Below are 22,219 nucleotides of genomic sequence, written 5' to 3' on the forward strand. Positions count from 1 at the left end.
AATTCGCTGGACTGCTTCCCTCCCAAAACAAAACCTTTGAAAGAAGCAAACAAACTCATAGTTGAATCCTCTTAGATTCAGCTGGCTATCACTGTGACTTGGGGCTAATGTTACACAGGCTTCAGAGCAACCATGAAGTCCCGGGCACTGCTTTGGGCACCAGAGAGAGTCCGGATGCAAAATACTCTGTCCTTCCACCACCGGCCATACCATTATGGGCATTAAGTGAAGCTTTAAAAAAGAAAAGGTGACTATTGTGATGGAGACCTGGAAGCGTGACAGGACCTCTCCTGTCTAACCCTCTTGGCGTGGCCGTCGGCAAGCTTGGTAGTGTGGTTTTCACTTCGGGAGCGGCAGGAACATGTGCCTGGGTGTGAGTGGGGAAAGGAGGGGACCCACGACCGCCGCCTCCTGCAGCCGTGCCCGAACACATCCATGGAATGCGATCAGCAATGTGGATCTGCGGAGCCCCGGGTAAACGCCGAAGTTACCTAAGCCCTGGCACGGAAGAACGCTCAGAACCCCGGAATGGGTGAGGCTGGAAGGGACCACAGTGGGTCATCTGGACCAACCTCCCTGCTCAGGCAGGGCCACCCTAGAGAACACGGCACAGGATTGCATCCAGGCAGTTCTTGAATACCTCCAGTGATGGAGACTCCGCACTCTCCCTGGGCAATTTGTTCCAGGGCTCGGTCACCCACAAAGAAGCTCTTCCCCATGTTCAGGGGGAACTTCCCGCCCATCAGTCTCGTTCCGGGCTGACCCGGGCCAAGCCCTGCTCCCTCCCTAGCCGGTGCCGCCACCCGCGGCGCTGCGCCCGCCCCGCCCCGCCCCATCGGCGGCGCTAACACCGGCCTCCGCCGGCTCCGGGCCAGAACCTCCCGCCGCCGGGTCGCCTTCCGCCCGCCGCCGTCCCGGGAAGGGCTGTGGCACTGCTCGCTCCCGCCCGCTCTCCCTGCCCGGCTCGCTCGCCCCATCGCGCCCGTCCCGGCCCCGCCATTACCTACGGCGGCCGGAACTCGCCGCTTGGCAACGGCGTGCACGCCCCCGCGCCCGCCGTGCGCGCCTCCGCTGCCCCCGCGCCGCCGCCGCCGCCTCTCCCACCCGGGTCGGAGGGGTCTTCACTGGCCCAATATTGGCGTCCGCCGCAGGTGCCTGCGCGGGCTGTGTCGCCGCGCAGGGCGGGGGCCGGCGGTTCGGTCCGTCGCCGCCGCAGCGGCGCGGGGCAGGGAGCAGGAGGAGGGGGGGCGGTTGTGGCAACAGGCGTTCGGCAGGGGCAGCCCTGCCCGGCGAAGGTCCCCGCGGGCAGCCCGTCGCCCGTGGCAACCCGAGAAGCCTCGGCGGGGCCCGGGGCGGGTCAGGGTCAGGGTCCAAGGGCCGCCCCGGCGCCATGGCCGCGGAGGTTGTGGTGGTGGGATCCTGTATGACCGACTTGGTCAGGTTAGTACTGGCTGGGGGTTTCCTGCCCGCACTGGGCGGAGCGACCCCGAGGTCATGGGAGCGCAGGGCGTCACGGTGCCCGGGGCGCAGCGCAGGCACGCCGGGCTTCCCGGGACAGGCCGGGCCCGGCCGGCATGCGCCCCGGGCCGAACCGAGCGGGTGTCACGTCTCTCCCCCAGGCCGGGATGCAAGAAGCGGGGTCGGCGCCAGGCGCGGCGGGCGGAGCGCTCGGCCCGGGGCAAAGGGAGCCGTGGCTGCGGCAGAGGAAAGGACTGAGCCCAGGCGCAGGTTGCCCAGAGTGTGTCTCCATCACTGGAGACATTCAGGAAGCGTCTGGATGCAGTCCTGTGCCGTGTGCTCTGGGATGACCCTCCTTGAACAGGGAGGTTGGTAACCCCCAGGTGACCCACTGTGGTCGGTTCCAACCTGACCCGTTCTGGGATTCTGAGATTCTGTGAAGCGGGGCGGCTGCGCCCGGGTGATGTCAGCTGCAAATACTGCTTTGAAAGAAGAGTGTGGGAACGGGGAGAGGTTTGAACGTGCTGGAGCTTTGATCAGCTGTCTCTGACTCTGGAGAGAGGAGAGACTTGGGTTTGTGTTTTCAGCTGTGCCGGGTGGGTCGGTGTTGGCCTTGGCGCCGTGGAGGCAGCGTTTCGTAGGCACCTGCACGGGAAACCTGGAACTCTTGACACTCGTTATCAGCAGAGGAGTCTGAAACAATTTTATGAAAGTAAATAAAGCTGGTCAACTGTAACACATTTTCAGTTCAAAGCACACTTGTCTGCACTGGAAAAGCGAGAAAGTAAGGTTAATACTGCAAAGAAACCACGGTTAGCTCCATGAAACAGTAGGTCGTAAATTGATTACTTGCAGACAACGTTTTGTGTGGCACTTTGAAATGAGGTTGAGGGAAAGGGAGAGAGAGGGAGGGCCTCCCAAGGTATTCACATCCAAACATACCAAGAAGTGCATATAGGAAGCCCTCAAAAATTTAGCAGCTCTGCACCCCAAAGCTATTTTTAAAATTATTTTATATGTTTTTTTTAAGGAATATCTTAATTTATCTTTATTCATTTTCTGAGCATTTTGCTTTTTGAATTAAATACTTGGGTCTCATTGTCTTTTTTTCCTTCTTTTTCTTTATTGTACATAGGTAAGGTCTGGAAAGTTCTTTTAAAAATTGAAGTACAGAAGTTCATGAAAGCTCTTGGTCCCAGTGGCCTAGGCTTTACAGTCAATACTAAATAACAGGAGAATTCAAGTAAAATTGCAAGAATTCACGGTGCAAATACTAACCTGAACTGGCTGGCCTTGTCAGTCCCAGTAAACTTGCAAATCAGTCCTTGATTTGCACTGTTTTAAACACATCTGTCTCCATACGCTGTATGCAGACTTGGTTAAAATAGGATTTAAAGTATATGTATCTGGACTGCATCAGCTTGTCCTGCTAGGAATTCTGCAATTAAAAAAAATCCTTTATCAACAGACAATTATACCAAAGCCTGTGGGTCAAGAAAGTGCAGAACACATGGTTAGAGGAACATGCTGAGGAGTGAGTAGTGCTTAGGCACAGACTTGTGTTGCAGAAACGATGAAGGCCCTTAAATAATCGTAGAACCTGTGTCAGAAAGATTTAATGCTTTATGTAATTTGCAGAACATGCTGGCAGCTTTCCAGGAAGAATAGTTGTCTTATAAGTCAGAGTAAGAGCGGTGGAACTGATCTTGACGTTATGTGTGAATGAGCTCTCAGATGCATATGACGTTGCACTGAAATGTAAAACATGGTGCTCTAACCTCAAGACATTCCTTTTCCTTTCTGTCTAAAATGTGGGGAAAAAAGTAATCAAAAAATCGTCTGCCAGTTTAAGCACTGCTGACAACTGCAGCTTTGGGCTTTTCTTGACACTTAAACGAACAAGAAAACTCCTTGCTCCTTTTTTTTTTTCTTTTTTTTGGCTGCAAGTTTGATATGCTAGAAATGCAGTCACTTATTTGAAGGGATATTAACTGGCCATACTGTAACCAGAGATTACACCATGGGCTGGAGTGATAGATGCTGTTACACTGAGATTAAGTGGCTGAAGAAAAGCCATTTCACTTTTCAGTGAGCTGAGAGGGTTTCTTAAAGTGTACAAATGCTATCACAAGTATATATGCGACTCACCATTATTAGCTTCTGCTTTAAGTAGCAGTAAAGGGCTTTTTATGAGTGATAAAATAATCTACTTGAGCTGAAAAAGAAGGGACGGCTTCATTCTTTCTGTTACTAGCACAGGACTTTGGACACTTAATGAAATAAGAAAAACTGTGTGTTTAAATTTAGCTGGCAACACTTTAATCTGACTAAAATTTCCACTTAGTACCTATGTAGACATTGTTTAATGTATCCTGGGTTATGAAAATCTGGGTAAAATTACCGGAAAGTACTAAGCAGTAGGCTTGATTGTGCCTAGGTGGAACAAGAAACTATAAACAAGCTTTATGAAATATAAAAACTGCCAGGTTGGGGTTAGGATTAGATTCCAGGAGCATAACTCTTGACTGTCTTTGTATCTGGGATTTAGAGGGGGCTGCATATTCTAGATTTAAAGCTGTGGTTCATTTCAGTGGGAATGAAGGAGCATCAAGTTTTTGTGGGTGTGTCCTTTGTGCTGATGTTTCTGTTTATAAAAGACATGGGCAGCAGTGATCATGTTAAATGCCTATCACCCATTTGGAGGAGCATGAATAAATTTGTGAGTTACACAGAGGAAGCCGGACACATTTTTGTACACATTGTGTTTAATGGGCATATTCACCACTCAACACTAAAGCCTACCTTTCTTAGAAGATAATAATATTGATTGAGACTCTGCCAGAGCTAGACAATGCTGTGTTATAACTTAAACTGGTAAAATACCCTGTTGGCCCTTTAGGACACAACCTTGGCCCTCTGTCTGGAGAGCTAGAAGCTCAGGGTCAGACTTGAAATGGTGGTAGCAAACTTTAAATGTTAAGCATTCCCAGGTCTGTAGAGGCAAGGTACCAAAAAGCTTTAAGCCACCGTTGGAGGTATTGTAGCCAGATTCACCATGAAAAAAAAATTAGCATATAATGTTTCTACTCAATACAGTAAACTAATGATTTAAAGAAGTGTAACCTCTGTGTGAAATGGAAATGTACAGTTTGAAATGTGCTGAATCTTACATAATGACCAAGACAGAAAAGGACAGGGGCCTTTGGTTGAAGACAGATACACAGATGTAATTCTGAGAAATAATCAAATTCAGAAGAAAGGGTAGCATGTCTTAAAATTCTTCTAAAAGGAAGGGGCCCAGTGGTTTGCTTTTGAAACACTGTTCTCATTGGAAATTCTTTTCTCATTGTCCTGTAGCGCTGCAGTGGCAGAATGTGGGTTTTCTAAAGTGAACTTCATATGATCAAAACAGCCTCACGTACATACATGCAGTAAACCACACTCTTCTGTCTTATTAGGACCAGGAGCAAAACATACTTGTGGTCACAATCACAATCAGCACTTCATTGGCAATAGCAGGCAATAGTAGTAGAAAACAAAAACAGCATTATTCTGTATGATCTAGATACCAAACCAGATGGGTAGCATCCACAGTATTATTTAAATAGTTTCTCTTCTGACTCATATTTGCAGACTGGTCGTGGCATTGGCATTTTAATTCATATTAAACCAGGACAAGACTAAACATATAAACCAATGAGAGTCAGACACACTAAAACAATTAGAATAAACAGGAGAAACTTTGGCATGGCAATTGAAAACAGCAGAAGCATAGAACAAAATGTAAGATGGAAAAGCAGTCTTTGGATAGTCACAACAACAACAGTCTTTCAGTTTAACTCAAGAGAATGACACCACAGTCCAAATAGTGGAAAACTGCATTTGCAAGAATGTTCAGAATTTCAAGTCTTAGTTTTCTGTGGACGTGTTTCCTCTCATCACATTTCTTCACTCCCTTTAGGGAGTAGAACTAAAAGTTCTGCTTCCAGCCCCCTTGTTGTAACAACCACCGTTAATAATTACTGCAGGTACTAAACCGATTGACTGTAAGCATTCAGCAAGACAGAGAGACAAGGCAGAGAAGCACTGAGCTCCATGAAGAGTAGTGTGTTGCTGAACTGCAGTGGACAATGGTGACAAACACACATCAGTATTAACATCCCAAACACATCGAATCCTCTTTGCTAACTGAGCACAACCTCTGCTTGGGCCAAATGGCAAAGGTATCTCATAAGTGAGATTCTATGTCTTCCTTTTAAGTCTCTAGTGGTGACTATAGTCTGCTGAAGTGCTGAAATAAATGGCTCATTGGCACATTGGAAATGTCCATGATCCAAAACTATGTCTGTACTTCCTTTTTTAAAAGTGCAGTATTTGAAACTATAATTGCAGGCTTTTTTTGATGGGAATGCGAAAAAGGCATTTTCTTACGTTTCTTTTGAGTGATCAGAGGAAGTCTCGCATATGACTTCATTTTCTTCTTTGCTTTTTTTCCAGATCTCACACATGTTCTCATTTCCACCATTTCTCATGCATGTCACCAACTTTTAATGGTTTTGTCTTGTTTTGATATTTTTTTCTCTTCAGCTTTTCCTAGCAGCAAAGTATTCTAGAATCCTTCAAATCCATTTCATTTGTGTTTTTGTTTTAATCTGTAATGCTTCCCCTGCAGCAGCCACTCCTCATTCTAGTCAATCTGCCATTGCCAGCAGCATGGGAAAGCACAACTGTGAAGGAATACAAGCTTAGTCCAGCAGAGGAAATTAATCTTTGGATCCAGTGAAAGACATCAAGGCATGAGTGAATGTGTCATCTGTGAATTGTTTCATTTATGTAATAGTGAAAAATCTGGCCTTGATTTCAGACCCAGTGCTGTCTGCCCCTTGTCTTCTTCTCTGACCTAGCAAAATTTGGGTGCATATTAGATGCAGGATGTACAGGCTCAGCATTTGATTGTTTCTCTAAACATTTGGGTTCTCTGATTTTAGAGAACCTAAATGTTTAGAGAAACTCCTGTTTGCCTTCTCTTGTGTGGCAGGAAGAAAGCTGTGTCTTGGAGGCCCAAAAAGAAAAATGGGATAAAAATCAAGTTGATGAAATCTTCAGTAATGGCATTCAGTAAGAAAATTGTCTTCTATGCGTATACAGCTTTTGAATATCTCTACTGGCCCAAACACTGCTGATACAGGGCCTGATCCAAACTTATTCGTGTCAAAAGAAGCTTTTCACTGCTGCAAACTGAAATTAAATTGTCTTCCTCCAGCAAAATCCGAGTGATAGTTTACTTTAGGGTGAGACGCAGTTTAACATTCTAGCATGTTAAAGGTGTTTGGTGTTATACCCCAGACTTGAAAAACTTCCAACAAAGTTCCTCTAACAAAAATGACAAAATATTGAAGAGGGGAAAAGGAGGGAAAATGTCTGCTTGGGTGCTTCTTAAATTAACACAGAATAACTAGGGCAAGGCCACCAGGGACTTTTTTTAACCCATTACAAGGGCTGCATTTGCAACTAAGGTTATGAACCCCAAGCAAGAGACAGTGCGCCATTGATCCCAGCTGGCACCTTCTGAAAGAAACTGTTGTTTGTACCACAGAGGATGCTGTGGGCCCTCTCTGAGAAGGACTGGTGGTGCTAGAACACCTGCTCAGCCCTTGTCTTTGGCTCTTATCCATGAAAACGGGTTTTTTCCTCTGCTTCCTAAATGGAAATGTGGAAGTTTTAAAGTCTTGGGAAATACGAATGTGAAACTGGTCACACAATGTCTTTTAAGTTAAGCACAACAAAAGTGTTGCTTTCTGGATTCTATTTAATTGATATGAAGACACCTGCCCTTTCATTTGGTGTCTTCATTTTGTGTTCTATGCTACTGTGTACTGTAATTAGGTGCTGTCTTTACTCCAGAGGCAATTCCATTTCAGCAATAACTAATATGCCTCTTGTTTTTTAGACTCGTTTACCTGGTTAAGTTTTAATAGTATGTATTTAGTAGTGCTTTTGAGCTAAAGAATACCCCTTGTGGTACTACAGTCAAGCCGGTACTACATGAATCCCAGTCACCAAGAGCAGCACTATTTGCCTTACTGGGCATTTGGAAAACATTTTGCAATTTAAGGACAGGAAGAAGGGCAGTTTGCTTTGTAAAAAGATAGGAATAAGAACAGAGTATTGGAGTAAGTTATTAAAAGGGGCAAAAATAATAGGAATTACTAAAGGTTTTACTGCAGAAGGTGTGAAGAGTCTATCTATAGAGTTGAAGTTGAAATAAAAAGCAGGGAAATTACAGTCCCTGATAGTGACAGATCCCCAGTTGTCCAAAGTCCCCTTGTTTTTCTGCATCTCTTTCTGTCAGCTCTGCCTGTCTTCTTGCTTTCTGCAATTTTCTCACATGGCTGCATGGCAAAATTCAGGGAAAACTCTGTTTTAGTCCTGCTGTCTTCTCCCAGCACAGTATTTTGGAAGATAATGGCATTGAGTGAGTCCTCTGTTACCTCCTCCTTCCCATGAATGAGTTCCCAGCTGTCTGCTTCTGTTCCTACCAGCTGCAGTGTCTGGTCTGTTTAAGTTTGTAAATTGCTTTGAGATCCTTCAAGATAAAAGGTTCTTCTTAAGTGAGATCACTATCGCCTTGTACATTTCTCCACTCCCTTTTCTCAGTTCAAGCTTCTTTTCTCATCTCAACTTGGGGTCCGGCACAGTACTCAATGTTCCCAACTCATGGCGACACAAAGCTTACACACAAAATTTCTGCTTCCAATCCTTGAGTTGTTTGACGCCTCTTAGAGTACTTCAGAGCTGAAGGTTAAATATATGTATTTTCCTGAGCTGATGCCAAAATGCTTAGCACTTGCCACACTGAGATTGTACTGCTGCATTTGCGTCTGACTTCATGTTATTTTGTGTGCTTCAAGAGACTGTGGAGTTCTCTTCCTCCCACTTCTGAAGTACTTACTCATTCTAGGAAGCATTCCAGCTACAGCGTTGCTCTGAGATCCTACACTGTATTCCCATAGCCATACTTTGTTCGTGTTCTTGTGGTTAAACTGTACGCCTGTCAGGGCAGGGATTTGACTCCTCTGTGGTGTGGTGAACTTACAAAGGGGAACCCTGACAGGAGTTCAGAGGGCTCTCTGTTCAAAGGTTCCTAGGTAGTAACACAGTGTTTGGGCAGGAGAACTGTGTTTCTGTTCAGCTGCAAGTCTAGTTGTTGTCTCCGTCTTCTATAGGTTAAGTGGCTAGTAAGAGAGTTTTTCACTGTGTAGTACTTGTGTGTGTTTATTCCCAATGTCATTCACATTCCAGTGAATTTTCCCTCTTTCCTATGAAAGTGAGGTCATCTTAAACCTGTGTTTATGATATTGCAGTCATTTCCATGGCAGTAGACTATGATATCATCAGTGGAGGATTATGCCTTTCCTATGTGTGTTAGCAATTAAAAATTATGGTTTGTGAGATAAAACTAGTATTTACTAAACTTTTAGCTTTAGTCCATGTTAGGCTGGGAAACTATTGCTTAATCCTCTAGAGAGTTCACTTGGGTAATGGAGTAAATGAATCTAGAAACATTTTGATCCTAGCAGGTGATACATTTTTGGGGTGTATTTTCCTAATGAGAGAGGAAAATCAGTTACTCCATCTTGTGTTCTCTTGCCTGGCCAAGCACACTTGTCTGAAACCCAGTGGTACGCCTTATGGTTTTGTTATTCAGAGCTACCTAAATGTTTGACTTAAAGATTCACAATTTTCTAGTCTCATTAGAATGTCATTTTTCACCTTTGGAGGTCAGTAAGCTATTAGACACTACCCACAAAAGTAAAACAATGCGATCATCAGTCTTTTAATCTTTTTAGTGGGTGCCCTATTTTCCAGCTATCAGTAGCTGAATCTCTTTGTTGAACCTTCTTGAGTGTGTACATGCTTTCTCATGGGCTGGTGACAGCAGAGGCCAGTTTCAACACCATAAGCAAAAGAAAATTAATCCATTTAAAATGTAGAGTCCAGTGTTAGAGCAGTTGCTAATGCTGCAAGATCAGAGTGGTGGACTCAAAACATAATTTAAATCTTCCCTTCAAATAGTTAGGAATCTTTAAGCCAAGGAAATGACTTTCCTCAAAAAGAGTGTGAAAAGAAAGGGTAAAGACATTAGATGAATATTTGTAGAGAAAGCACATCCTCAGTCTGAGTATTGCAACATAAGACAAAATTAATAGTAATTTTTTGGTAATGTAGTTTAATTTCAGAAACACACTACATTTCTGCACATTTAAGCCTGTCTATTTGCCCACCTAACACAACTGAGCTCTCATAAAATATCTCTTTCAACGATCTGGGTAAGACCATTGTGAAAAAAAAGTCAAAATGGTGTACCCTAAGTACATACATACTTGCATGTGTCCAGTTGCACAGAAAGTCTAGGATGTGAAAAGGTTCTTCCTGAAATTCTTACCGTATGAGTGACTACAGCAGAAAGAAATTGCTTTTCCCATTGTCATTCACTGAAATGGAACCAGGCTGGAATAAAAGGATAGGCAAAATTATTGTATGTATTTTTTGGAGACTAAAATTACTAATGCCATAACAGACCTGGCTCTTATTTACTAACAATACAGTCAGGTGATGTTACAGCAACCTGCTGGGCATGCATCTTCCCTATCATTCTGCTTTCCTTTTGAGGCTTTGTCTGTCTCTGGAAAACCCAGAATTGATACCTCTGTTGGAAGAAAAGGAAAAGTCAGGAAGTAAAATCATTGTGATGAGGGAAGAGGCTGTTGGGATGACAGCTTATTTACCAATTGTCCAATATAACTGTGAGAAGGGGGTTGTGTTAATTTCTGCTACAGAAAGATGCCATTTTATCTCAGTAATGCTCTGTAACATATGGCCATTGCTTCACATTATAACACTCCACTTTACAGAGAACACAATGATTGCCTTTTGCTCTCTGTAGGGTTCTTAGCAGCTGAGCAGTTCCAAGTAAATAGCATGGAAAGCAGCAATACACTGGGCACTAGCAGAGTCAGTACTGCAGGGCATTCCTTGGGCTTCTGCTATATTCTGTGATACACATTGAATATTACATTGTGTTGTGAAAGTATCTATAATTTCTAGCCCCAATAAGTACTTTTACTATATAACTTCCACAGTTTTTTAATGATTTGGTTGTTGTCCTACTATTACTGGAAATTGTTTTTGACTATTTAAAATAAAATGTGTCTTGCCTTTTCAGTCCAGAGGTGTCTGACATTCAGGATTCACTACAGTCAAATGGGAAGTTGTCTAAAGGAACTCCTTAGAAAACATTTGTCACAATGAACAGGTGTTAGGCACTAGATTTTAACACCCAACACAGAGAATATTGTATTTTCTCCCCATTTGTGAGACACAGAATGGTGTGATTAATACTCCATTCTTTCGTGTTAATGAATTACTCACTGGCTGTACTGTCAATGGAAATAATCATTTTCCTAGATGCATTTCTAGACATAAATATCTTCGGGTGAATTTTAGTACTCCCGACAGTAAAGAGCTGCTGGCACAAATCAAAAGCTGCAATAAAAATCCTACAGAGTCGATGGTAACAAATTTGTGTAAAAACACCCTGGGCAGGCATATATATTATGTTGCCTCTAGGAACTGTCTGAGCTGTTCTTTCCATAGGAGCTTACCAGTAAGGTTTTGTTTGCTTGTTTTATATGGCTCCACTTGTTAGCTCCTATATCAAGCTGCAATAAGTTACTTGATGCTGACATCCTGGTTCCCTTGAGGATCCTTGTACCATATACTTCGAGCCTGAAGAAAATACAAAATTACTTTTCACTAGTATGTTGCCAAAGTAGGTGCAGCTTTGTAGAACACGTTGATCTTTGTGACAACTAATTATAAAATAAGAAGGTGGTAATGTTCCCTGATATATCAATGTGCTCTCTTCTGTATTTTATTCTTTCTTCTTTCCATTTCTGAATTTAGTCCTTTTTGCCTCCTTTTTTCCCTGTGTGACATCAATAGCATGTCATTGTTGAACCATGAAATTTCCTCTAATTTGCTTTCACCTCTTCTTGTTGTCCTTCTACATCAAGTTCTTAGAGTGCACTTCTCTTCTGTATTGCTCTTTCCCTGTCTCTCCTAACTTTCAAAAATAACTTCTGTGTCCAAAGAATCATAACTCCCTTTCATTAATTTATTCCATCCATCACTTGCTATACTTCCTGTGTTCTTTCAGATCCCTGTTTACACAAAATGCATAAACCTTGATAGTATAAACAGCAGAAAGAAAAAAACATTGGTCGGAGCTGAAAATAAAGGATAAGCAGATCAAGTTCAGTGGAAAGACTGGCATTTTCCATGTTCTTAGCAGCAATGAGATTGAATATTCACTCCTTCTTCTAATTGTCTGATGCCGTTAGTATTATTCATTGGGAATATCCTGTTAGTATTGTTCAATCATTTTTAAAATCCATTTTCATTTTTCTTTTTCCCAGAAAGAACCGAGTAAAAAAATGACCTGTTGGAAAAAAGCAGTTGGTGGTTTTGCTGGAGCTCATATTACTCCATATAGAGGCAGGAAAAACGTGCAGTTTTTTCTTCAGTTTTTATTCCCTGTTGCTCATTAAATTCTGTGCTTAAATGGAGGCACAGGAGTTGTCCATTGGTAAGCATCAGAAGCCTGGGTTATACAGAATTGCACTTTTCTTTCTGATATTTAGGGATCTACCGTTCCCAAAAGAGCTTAAATTGTGAAAAAGGTAAAGGTCCTTATCTAGAGAGGATTCCTAACTGTCACAGCAGAGTTAACCTTGGCCAGGGAAGCCCACGCACACTCCCCCCCAGCCCTGCACATTGTCATCTTTGCCCCACAAGCCTTAATGTTTCTGTAATTCCAGATTTTAGTTGATGCCTTTATAATGAGATGGAACTTCAGAGAACACTTTAGGTAAGATAGTTTCAAAGTAAAAACTTGACCAGAAGTTTATCCTGAAGTGGCTGAGCAGTTAAGACTTGATGATGGTTGTAGGTCCCTGCCAACTGAATTATTCTATTCGAATCTACTCCCATATAATAAATATATTTAAGTATGTTTATTGCTTTCATTATCTATGATACATTGAATAAGGGTATGTAAACAATGTCTTATTTTGCTTATACTTTTCATTCGTGACGCATATGGATTCTGCAGGAAGCACTGCACTTACAAACTTGATAAAAAAATATCATACTCAACAAAATTACTGTCCTGCCTATGAGCTTTTAGAACAACATCTTATTGAAGAAAATTATTAGCACTTGGACTGCACTGTACTTCATCTTGATGAGTCTGTAGTGAAAACACATCTGTGATGTTTCTCCTAATATTATAGTTCATAAAGTGCAATATGCTTGTGTGCAAAATGCCAATAGTTGATGGCGTGCAGGGGTTCTTTTTATTTTTTACCTGAAAAAGACTGACAGCAAGATTTTGTATAGTAGGTGCCCTGTTTTCTGTATGATAGTAAAGCAGAAGTAAAGACTACTTTGTTGATTTACCAGCATATAGAAAATTATGATGACAAGAACAAGGACACTGTGGCCTATCATACCAACCATATTATTTCTACTTTGTTCCCTGTTGTCTGATAAATACTTTTTTTTAAGGAGGTATAGAAAAGATTAATGTTCACATGTCTTGTTTATCTTAATCTGTCCTTGGGCATGTAAAGATCACTCTTTTCTTGGGTTGCAAAGGTTATTTTGTTTTGTATTGGTTTTTTTCTGCTTTAGCACTGGTATTTCATCATGATATAATGTTCTGTTCAGCACAGGAACTGTAGGCTGCCTGCTTCAGTTCTGGGTGAGCACAGCCTGTTTCAGAGACAGTCTATTCTAACACTACCGTCAGATTGCATTGAAAATAATTATGTAACTGCCATTCCAAAAATAATGTAATCGAGAGACATCAATAAAGAACAACGTGGGAGGCAGATAAAGCTAGAGAGTAGCAATTCTGAAAATTTCCACAATCTTTGTTAAATACAAAACAGATGTTTGGTAAGAATGATGGAATGTTTGCTGAGACTTAAATATCTGGAGATAGATTTATTTGAGTTTTAAAATCTCTTTAGAGCTTCAGCTTCAGAATTACACATTCCACAGATTATGAACTCATCAATGTTGTGCCACCTTTTCCCCAAATTTAACTGCTAGTGAGGCAATGTGTGAGGAAATGTTACAGGTTTGTTGTTCCATGAGAAAGCTTTTTATTTTTGGTAATTAGTCAAATAAATAATTTCTTTATGTTGAAGTTTTCATATTCATAACATAATTTAGGAATTTTGATGTCTTGGTAATACCATAATTTTACTGAAATGCAGTACAGTGTACTACCATAAATGCTTTCAGAGCATTCATTCATCTGGATGCCTTTTTATTTGTTTAATCTTTTAATATCTAGGAGGGTAAGATCTGATTCTGTGCAAAGGGTCAACAAAATTGTTCACTGAAGTTCTTGAAGAGCTGTGGACAGCTGTTCTCATTCTATGTGTTACAAGTTTTGGTCTTTTTCACTTGAAGCTGTGATTGTACATAAAAGAAGATACAACTCTTGTGGCCCTCCTACGTGTAGTCACAGCCATTCATTTAATTTTCTCCCTTGCCAGAGATTTTCTACAGTTGTTCCACTTCAGCTGTTTACCCGCTCAGTAATGAGATCTACAAACCAGTTTGTCTATTTATACATATCTATATGTCTATTAATGTGCTTATATAAGCAGTTTGTATATTTATGTGTTATTTGTATATATTTCTGTTTAGTAAAATACATATTTCCCCTGATGGCAAAACTCATTGAAAAGATTCCTGCTGCTTTGCACCAATTTATCATTCACTTGTTTGTGTTGTGGTAACACATGTTTTTTGATGTAAAAACAAACTGATTTTAAAAAACCCCTCTGAATGGATGATGGTGTAAAGCTTTTGCATCTCACTGTGCTGCAGAGGGGCTACTCTGTGTCAAGTGCTGTGCCTGATACCAGCTTGGGTAGTGCTTCTACAGTGTTCATTACTGTGGGGTACAGAAGGAGCCCAGACCATCAAACAGCCAAGCAATAGGCAAGTATTTGAATTGTCTGAAAATTTTGGGTTTTTTAAAAGAAAACCTTGTCATGCTCAGGGACATAAAAGGGAAAAAATATTAGAGATTTTTTGATTTTTAGGGGTTTTTCAGTCATTAAAAGTCTGAAGGAAGTCTACAAACCTAGAACCAGATTGCCCCATCCTTGAACCAAGCTGTAGTTAACTAAATTCCTGAGGTAGTTTCTTTAGAAATCTTGGAAGTTTTCTACCTTCCAATAAGATATTTTAGTGGATGATTAAAAGGAGTGAAAGCATAAATGAGTCAAGAACATCAGATTTTGAGAAGATTGTGGTCTTTCTGTCTCCCTGTTATGGATACTTTCCCACAGCTTGTGTTCAAATCTTCAAAATGAAACTAGACAAAACAGACCGAGGCTAAACCAAAATGTTAAGCCAGATCCCAAAGAGGTCTGAGACGTTTTCACCACAATGTTGTATTAATATTAGAGGCAAGAACTATTCTCTCCTTTGTATTTGTTCAGTTGTGAGAATCATGAAAGGCCAGTAAATTGTATGTACTAGACAGTGACTAGTTACACCTACTCGAATCTCACTGGGATTTTCCCCATTCTAGGGAATTCCCAAGAGTGGAGAAAGCTAGTTTTGTTCAGTGATTCAAAGAGAACAGAATCAAAGCTAAATTCTAGAGCTTACCTTATATTACTTTTTATTAAGTCAATTTTAAATTCAGTATTTCTGCTGCTATTTTTCTGCCCCTGATCATCTTTACCTTTCTTCAGGAATTAAAAAAAATCGGAGTGTTTCTTTTGATACTATTTAAATGACAGTCATTTGAGGCATTTTTGGTGATACTTAATCTAATGTAGAAATTCTCTTCCCCTCCGAGTTGCCTGATGAGAATATTGTTGGGGCTTTTTTAGAGAAAAATACTCAAGTGCTTTTCTGTTTTTCTGATGCATGTCATTTATCTGAAACATACTGATATTCTCTGCTTTTCAATATATCTGGTGAGCTAAATGTACTGTACTACTTAAGCAAACCTTAGCTACAGAGCATTAAGTGTTTTCAACACAAAGTAGTATCAAGCGCAGTTTCCAACTTTGGCTCAGGACAGTCTGGCTGTACTGCTGCCAGCAGGGGCTAGAGGCTCTCCTGCTCCTCCCTTCACAGGGCACCTTGGCTGCTGTATAATGAGTTGGATGAATTAGCTGATCCAAATGGAAATGACCCTTTGAACAAAAATGTTTTGAATTAGGAAGCTCTGTAAGCAACAAAAACAGTGCTAGAGAAACAGTGGGGAAATGGTGCTGAGAAGAGGGCATGGCTTCACATCAGTTTAAGCCAACAGTAATAATACATCTTTGTAGTTTTCATGTGTTGAAAACAATGAACAAACAGTGGTTAGGTGTGAAGAATCAGAAGCAAACCATGATTAATTTCAGGATTAATTTATGCAAATTCTGCTTAATATACATCTTTCCCTTTCCCCTTCTTCATATTTTCTATCTCTGAATGTGATCTAGTCACTGCTTAGAGGGGAACTTTTTGAGAAAACCTAGAATACCGGGAAAGGTGCATTAATGACTCAGTACGTTGTGCTTTCACCTCTGATTCAGTGCTTCAACACAGTTGTAAAGGGTTCTGTTCTGGTTTCAATGCCATCCCTCCAAAGGGTTGTCTGTCTGAAAATACAAATGCTAATCAGCTCTAGCCTCTAAGGGAACTCGTGGCACACACTGAAAGAGAGGGTTGAAGTTAGTGCAGTGGTAGAACTCTTATGTGTGTGCCTTTATTCATCCCAAACCTCTGAAACATAAGTGTATGTAAGATTCTTCGTTTGTCACAAAAAAATGTGGGCAGCATTCCTGTGTGCTTTACATTTAAATATTGTTTTGTAAAAACTCAGTTGAAATTCTCAGTGATTATATTCCTTGCTTGTAATGTCCAAAGTAAATCAAGATGTTTCAGTCTGAACTTTCCTCTATAAATATGATTCAGTAGTACAGTGCACAATTTGCAAAACATACAGTAATTTTATTTTACTTAGATGTTTTGGGAGTTTTCAAGTTCAGTTTGTGGTTGTTCATAAGACATAAGAGCTCAGTATCCTTTGCAGCATTTATCCTCTCAAAGCTGAGCAGAATTTGTCATGTAAGCAAGGAGGAGTCTATTGAATAGTAACTTGGGTTTTTCAGGTCAGTGTTTTCAAATTACGTCAAAAGTTGTAAATGGCTTTGCAAAACATTTTATGTAACAATCCTGAAAGCCCATGTGACATTTTTTCTAATTAACTTATTTGGCCTAGTTTTGGAGTAACATTAGCTGTTTCATCACTTTTAGGCTATTTTGGGTGTTCTTTGTGACACCATGAATAAGCCAAGAATTTATAGGGTTTCTTAATCATACAGATTACTCATCACTGCCTGCTCATACCAGAAGCCTGAAATGCTCATTAAAATTGTCTGATGTGAATCAAAAGTTAGTATAGTTGCAGAATTAAATGATGAGAGAATACCATTATATTAGCAAAAAAACCTATTTCATGAATACTGGTTTCAGTGAAAATTAAAACTGTAAGCTTATATATAGATCAGTACTCCGAATTTGTTTCATATAGAAAATAAGAATAGGCTTCTGGAGTGGAGAATTGCTCTGGAATGATTGGCAATCATGCCTAAAATGAAATATGGTGAAGGGTTTGTTTGTAGGGAGCTACAGGAACTTGCTGCGTGTTCTTGCTTAGTCTGTTTTAGCCTATTTTAAAATTTGACTAGTTATAAATCCCTCTTTCAACTTGATCCTTTGCCCTTTGCCTTGTACCTTTCCATCAAAACAATAAAAAAAGGTCATCTCCCTGTCTTCCACAAGCTGTTTGATTCCCACAGGCAGTTGTTATGCCATGCTGCTTGGAACACTGAGACTGAAATTCTCATCTCACCAAGCCTGTTTTTTCACTAGTGAAATTATGATGCTTCCACTGGAGTTGCATGTTGATGCCAACATAAAAGAGAGACAAATCAAGCCATAGTCTGGCCACTGTTAAAACAATATTTATGGTTCAACTTACTTTTTGAATATGAACTCTGAGCAGTGCTACTAGGAGATGTGTGCTGGAATCACAAAGATTGTTAATCTTTGCTTAAAAATATATTAACTTTTTGTGGAAGCAAATTCTATTTAGAATAAACTATAATCTTTAAAAAAACCAGCCTAAGGAAGAAAAATGAATTGAGAATTGATGCCATTTTCATGCTGCAGAATTTAAATGAGAAGACAGTGTGAGCTGGTGGATTAAGCTGATCTTTATTTTTAGTTTTGCCACTGGCTTCTTGTGACCCAAGGCATGAAAAGGCAAAATGCCTTGACTAAGTTCCATACCCGCAAAACAGGAATAATGACGTTGTTCTGCTTTTTAAGGTGTAGTGAGATGTGTGGATGAGAGGAACTATTCAAGAGCTGCTATTTGTACTTATTACCAAGGCTGGGTGAAACATCCTTCCTTACTGAATGGCACATAATTTTAGATGTGTATGTGCAGTACCCTGGCAGTGGCTGAAGAGGAGCTTCCTCAGCTGAGTTTTGTGGCCTTCATTCTCCGGTCCACAATTGTCTCTACTTTGGCTTCCACTGGTGAAAGTGGTGATAAATTACAGATGTTACCATTAAGGAACATTGTTTATCTATTACTATTTTTCAATTCTCTTTATTGTTGCGCCTTTTTCCCTAAAAGCGTACAGTTACTCGTTGGAAACAATTTCCTGAATGCTGCTGTGGGCAAACAGCTTTAACTTAGCTGTATTAGGATCTTAGCAATCCTTTCCATACATATATAAGGTAATAAGTATGTTTTTAAAAAGCTCTTGTATTTTTACTGAAAACGGTTTGAACATTTGCCAACAAAATGTTCCCAGCTCTGCATCTCTGGAAATGAGTGCTATGAGCTGTACGTGTGACTCTCCTGGGGTTTATCTGTGGCCACCCACACAAAAGAAACCTGGTAACTGTGTACACTATCCTCACATTAAAATCTGTGGTGCTGTGTCTCCCTTAGTGAGTCTACATCCCTACCTCTATTTTTTTGGAAATTGTAACTACTGAGGAAGCACAGACCTGTAGCAACTCCTTCAAAGACAGAATCTAAATTTCTGGGAGTTTGGGACTTGTTTGACTTTGCTAGTTTCATTTTAAGTTTTCTTGACTTTCTAATGATCCTAAACCTTTGGACTGATGAATGCTGAAATTGAAAATTAGAGGGAGAAAAAAATGTTTGCTTTTTCCTGAGAGTTTTTAGTAAATTAGGCTGTGCTCTGTCATTAGTTCTGTAAGATTCTGCAAACACCCATATGCCCCAGAAGGTGCAGCATAAGCTCAAAACGTAATATACACATACTCTTCATATCCTTTCAAAAAACAATCTGTAGTGATTGCCTGATGCAGAAGCATAGAATCATAGAACATTCAGGGTTGAAGGGAGCTTTAAAGATCATCTAGCTGCAACCTCTTCTGCCATAAGCAGGGATGCTTCCCATTAGACCAGGCTGCTCTAGGCCTTATCCAACCTGGCCTTGAACGCTGCCAGGGTTGGGGTATCCACAACCTCCCTGGGCAACCTGTTTCAGTTTCTCATCACCCTCACAGTGAATAATTTCTTCCTAATATCTAAATTTTTATTCTGAATTGGAAGGCTTGCAGTTTTCAAAGAGTCACAGAATGGTTGAAGTTGGAAGGGACCACAGTGGATCATCTATTCCAAGCTCCCTGCTCAAGCAGGGTCATGCTAAAGCACATGGCACAGGATTGTGTCCAGATGGTTCTTGAATATCTCCAGTGGGGGAGACTCTCTGGGCTCAGTCACCTGCACAGTAAAGAGGTTCTTCCTCGTGTTCTGGTGGAACTTCCTGTGCATCAGTTTCTGCCCATTCCCTCCTGTCCTATTGCTCAGCACCACTGAGCAGAGCCTGGCTTCATCCTTTTGGCACCCTCCTTCAGATACTGATAAAAATTGATGAGATCCCCTCTCAGTTGCATCTTCTCAAGGCTGTACAGGCCCAGCACCCTCAGCCTTTCCTCATAAGAGAGATGGTTCAGTCCCTTAATCATCTCTGTTGCCTTCAGCTGGACCTGCTCCAGGGGCTCCATGTCTCTCTTGTCCTGAGGAGCCAAGAACTCAGTTTCTGAATTTCGAAGCTGCTGTGAGATTTATTGGTAAAATGATGTTATAAATTGACAAACAGAGCTGAAGTTAATCTCTTAATCATAAGGGTGGATTCTTCTGTATTCTTTCAGGCTCCCATTCCCCATGCCCCCTTTCTATCCTGCAGACTTCTGGAAACTGTCTGAGGTAACTGTTGTTGACTAAGCAGGTTGTTAGTACATCATAAAATGCCTTCCCTCCCCACGTGTTGTGAACTTGTTTGTAGCATAAGAGATTTTAAAATTACATTTTTAGGCCTTGTACCTGGAATGCATGGCTTGAGGAGGCAGAAATTTTGGTTACCTGAGTTTTGGAAATGCATCTTTGAGTTAGGTATTTTAATAGAAATGACAGAAGTCAAGTAGTCTTTGCATTCTGAGAAATTCTTCCATACAGTCGCAATGGTGTCTTTTATTCCTTTCAACTTTTATTGGAGACAGCAAAGCATCTGGTAGGGTTAACAAAACTGCAGTTTTGTTTTGTTTTTTTTCAAAATGGAAATGAAACCAGAATACACTCCTGATGGCATTCGGCTTGTATTAGTGCATCTGGTTCTGGGCATCCATCCGCAGAAGGATGTAAATGTAATTGGACTGTATTCAAGGAAAAAACAAAATGCTGAGAAGTTGTAAAGCTTGATTTGTAAGAGAAAAACTTAAAAATGTTGAATATGTACAGTGTGCCTGCATGACAGCAGAGGAGAGGCAGGTTTTGGTAACGATTACAATTCTGAGGGGTGTGAACACCAACAGAGTGAACGCTTACTTAAGGATAGTTTAAGAAGGTATAATTAGATTTAATGGAATTAAATGAACTTGAGCCTAATGTTACAGTAAAAAAATCACATGAACACTGAGACCTATAGATTTATGATTTATCTGCATTGAGTTAGCACTCGGAAATCCCAGTCAGGGATCAAGTGCTTCTTCTGTAGAAACATGAAACATGAACAAAAGAAATGCAGTCCCTCTCATAAGGGGACAGGAAACTTGAGTGGGTGGCATATAAGGAATAAACTCAAACTAGTGGGTTGTGGAGTAGAACCCTAAAAGGTCTTTTGAGTAGTTCTGAATCTTATTGGCTGACTGTTGAGCAATTCAGGATTATAACAATTTAACTCTTATTTTGAAGATGCTTGTTATCTTCAGTTGCTAATGTATGTGAATATTGCTTTAAACCGGAATAGCCTTACTACGCGATTGCCAAAAGCTGGAGAAACTATCCTTGGACATAAGTTTTTTGTTGGTTTTGGTGGGAAAGGAGCCAACCAGTGTGTCCAGTCTGCTCGACTTGGAGCCAAGACCTCTCTCATCTGCAAGGTAAGCACTGACTTGCTCTTCGATTACAGCTGAACTGAATGTTCACAAAAATTCCAGTAAACCTTTCGGTTACTTACCAGAAAGCTTTTGGTATGTTCTTAGCTTTTTAAAATCTTTCTCTAATTCTCTTTTGTTTTTCTTATTTCAGCTATAAATTTAAGCATGGAGGAGGCTGTTTAAGAACACTGCCAGAACCAAAGACTAGTTGGCCACAGATCTGACAGAAATTGCATGTAGAGAAGGATTGCAAAACTTAGGTTGATATACCATGGAAAAGAGAATTGGGAAGAGTTAGAGATGTTCAAAATTTAAGAAATCTTGATTAGGCCCTACTCTTTACATTCCCCACTGTTACAGCGATCAGCACTTCATTGATGGTATTCAGGTTCTAGAAGCTGTGGTCACTCTGAAATTTACTTTGTAGATGATTAAAAATCAGACACTGATAAGCCAGTGACAAATTTTAGAAGGAATGTGAAACTTAGTGCTTTGAGGCTTGAGTCATTATCTCATTACTTGAGATTAAGATAAGGTGTTCATATCTGAATTCTAGCACCATTGTGTGCTATGGGATATTTTTGCCTACTTTTCTGAAACATCTGATATACTGTAGCTCTAAAGACTTGCTTACAGACCATTGGGCTGATTCAACTTGGCAGATGCTATATTCTTAAAATCTTTTTCTTTGATTTTTGTCATTAAACATTATAAGTTTTGAGTGATCATTACTATGGTTAAGATCAAATTTTTCTCTCTGTAGCCTTATTGTCTATCCTCTGCTAACTGTAGATTAAACTTCAAATTGACTGGACATACTTTTTTTTTGCCATAGCTGGGGAGGATGCTAAATTTGTTGGATCATTGTCTGTCAAGGATTTATTGAGAGGTACTGGAAACATCTCAAAGAAGCCTTCCTCACTGTTTTTTCAATTCAATATTTAGACTAAACAATGTTAGCTATAAATTTAAATTACACCTGAAAGCATTTCTGTGGGTTATTATCACTAGTTGTTCCACAGTGTGGGTTTACGGTTTTTTTTGGCAATGTTTGCACTTCTGTCATATTGTGTATATTTGATCATCTTTGCATTCAAGAATGATCAGATTCAAGTACAAGATGAACTGGCAGTGAATTCCCTTCTAACATTTTCTGCTAAATGTTAAAGATTTTTTTCCATTGCAA

The 22,219-nt window shown here is 40.6% G+C and overlaps 2 protein-coding genes across 5 annotated transcripts in view; one reads left to right on the forward strand and one right to left on the reverse strand.

Annotated features, from left to right (window-relative positions):
- The window catches only part of BABAM2 (BRISC and BRCA1 A complex member 2), a gene marked incomplete at its 5' end in the record, with an annotated part of 171,954 nt that extends 170,562 nt beyond the window's left edge, over positions 1-1,392 (reverse strand). The window contains one exon of one of the 2 annotated variants that reach the window (XM_082303120.1): positions 1,008-1,392. In XM_082303120.1, the coding sequence (XP_082159246.1) occupies positions 1,008-1,392 (385 nt within the window). Of the gene's footprint in view, positions 1-1,003 lie in introns of both variants that reach the window. The other variant, XM_082303121.1, reaches the window with a different exon arrangement.
- The window catches only part of RBKS (ribokinase), a 74,121-nt gene continuing 53,207 nt past the window's right edge, over positions 1,306-22,219 (forward strand). For all 3 annotated transcript variants that reach the window (XM_082303123.1, XM_082303124.1, XM_082303125.1), the window contains exons 1-2: positions 1,306-1,440; positions 20,904-21,036. In XM_082303123.1, the coding sequence (XP_082159249.1) occupies positions 1,391-1,440; positions 20,904-21,036 (183 nt within the window). In that variant the 5' untranslated portion in view covers positions 1,306-1,390. The remainder of the gene's footprint in view (positions 1,441-20,903; positions 21,037-22,219) is intronic.

The sequence above is a fragment of the Coloeus monedula genome, assembly GCF_965178545.1.
Source record: "Coloeus monedula genome assembly, chromosome: 2".
In the NCBI taxonomy this organism is placed as follows: domain Eukaryota; kingdom Metazoa; phylum Chordata; class Aves; order Passeriformes; family Corvidae; genus Coloeus; species Coloeus monedula.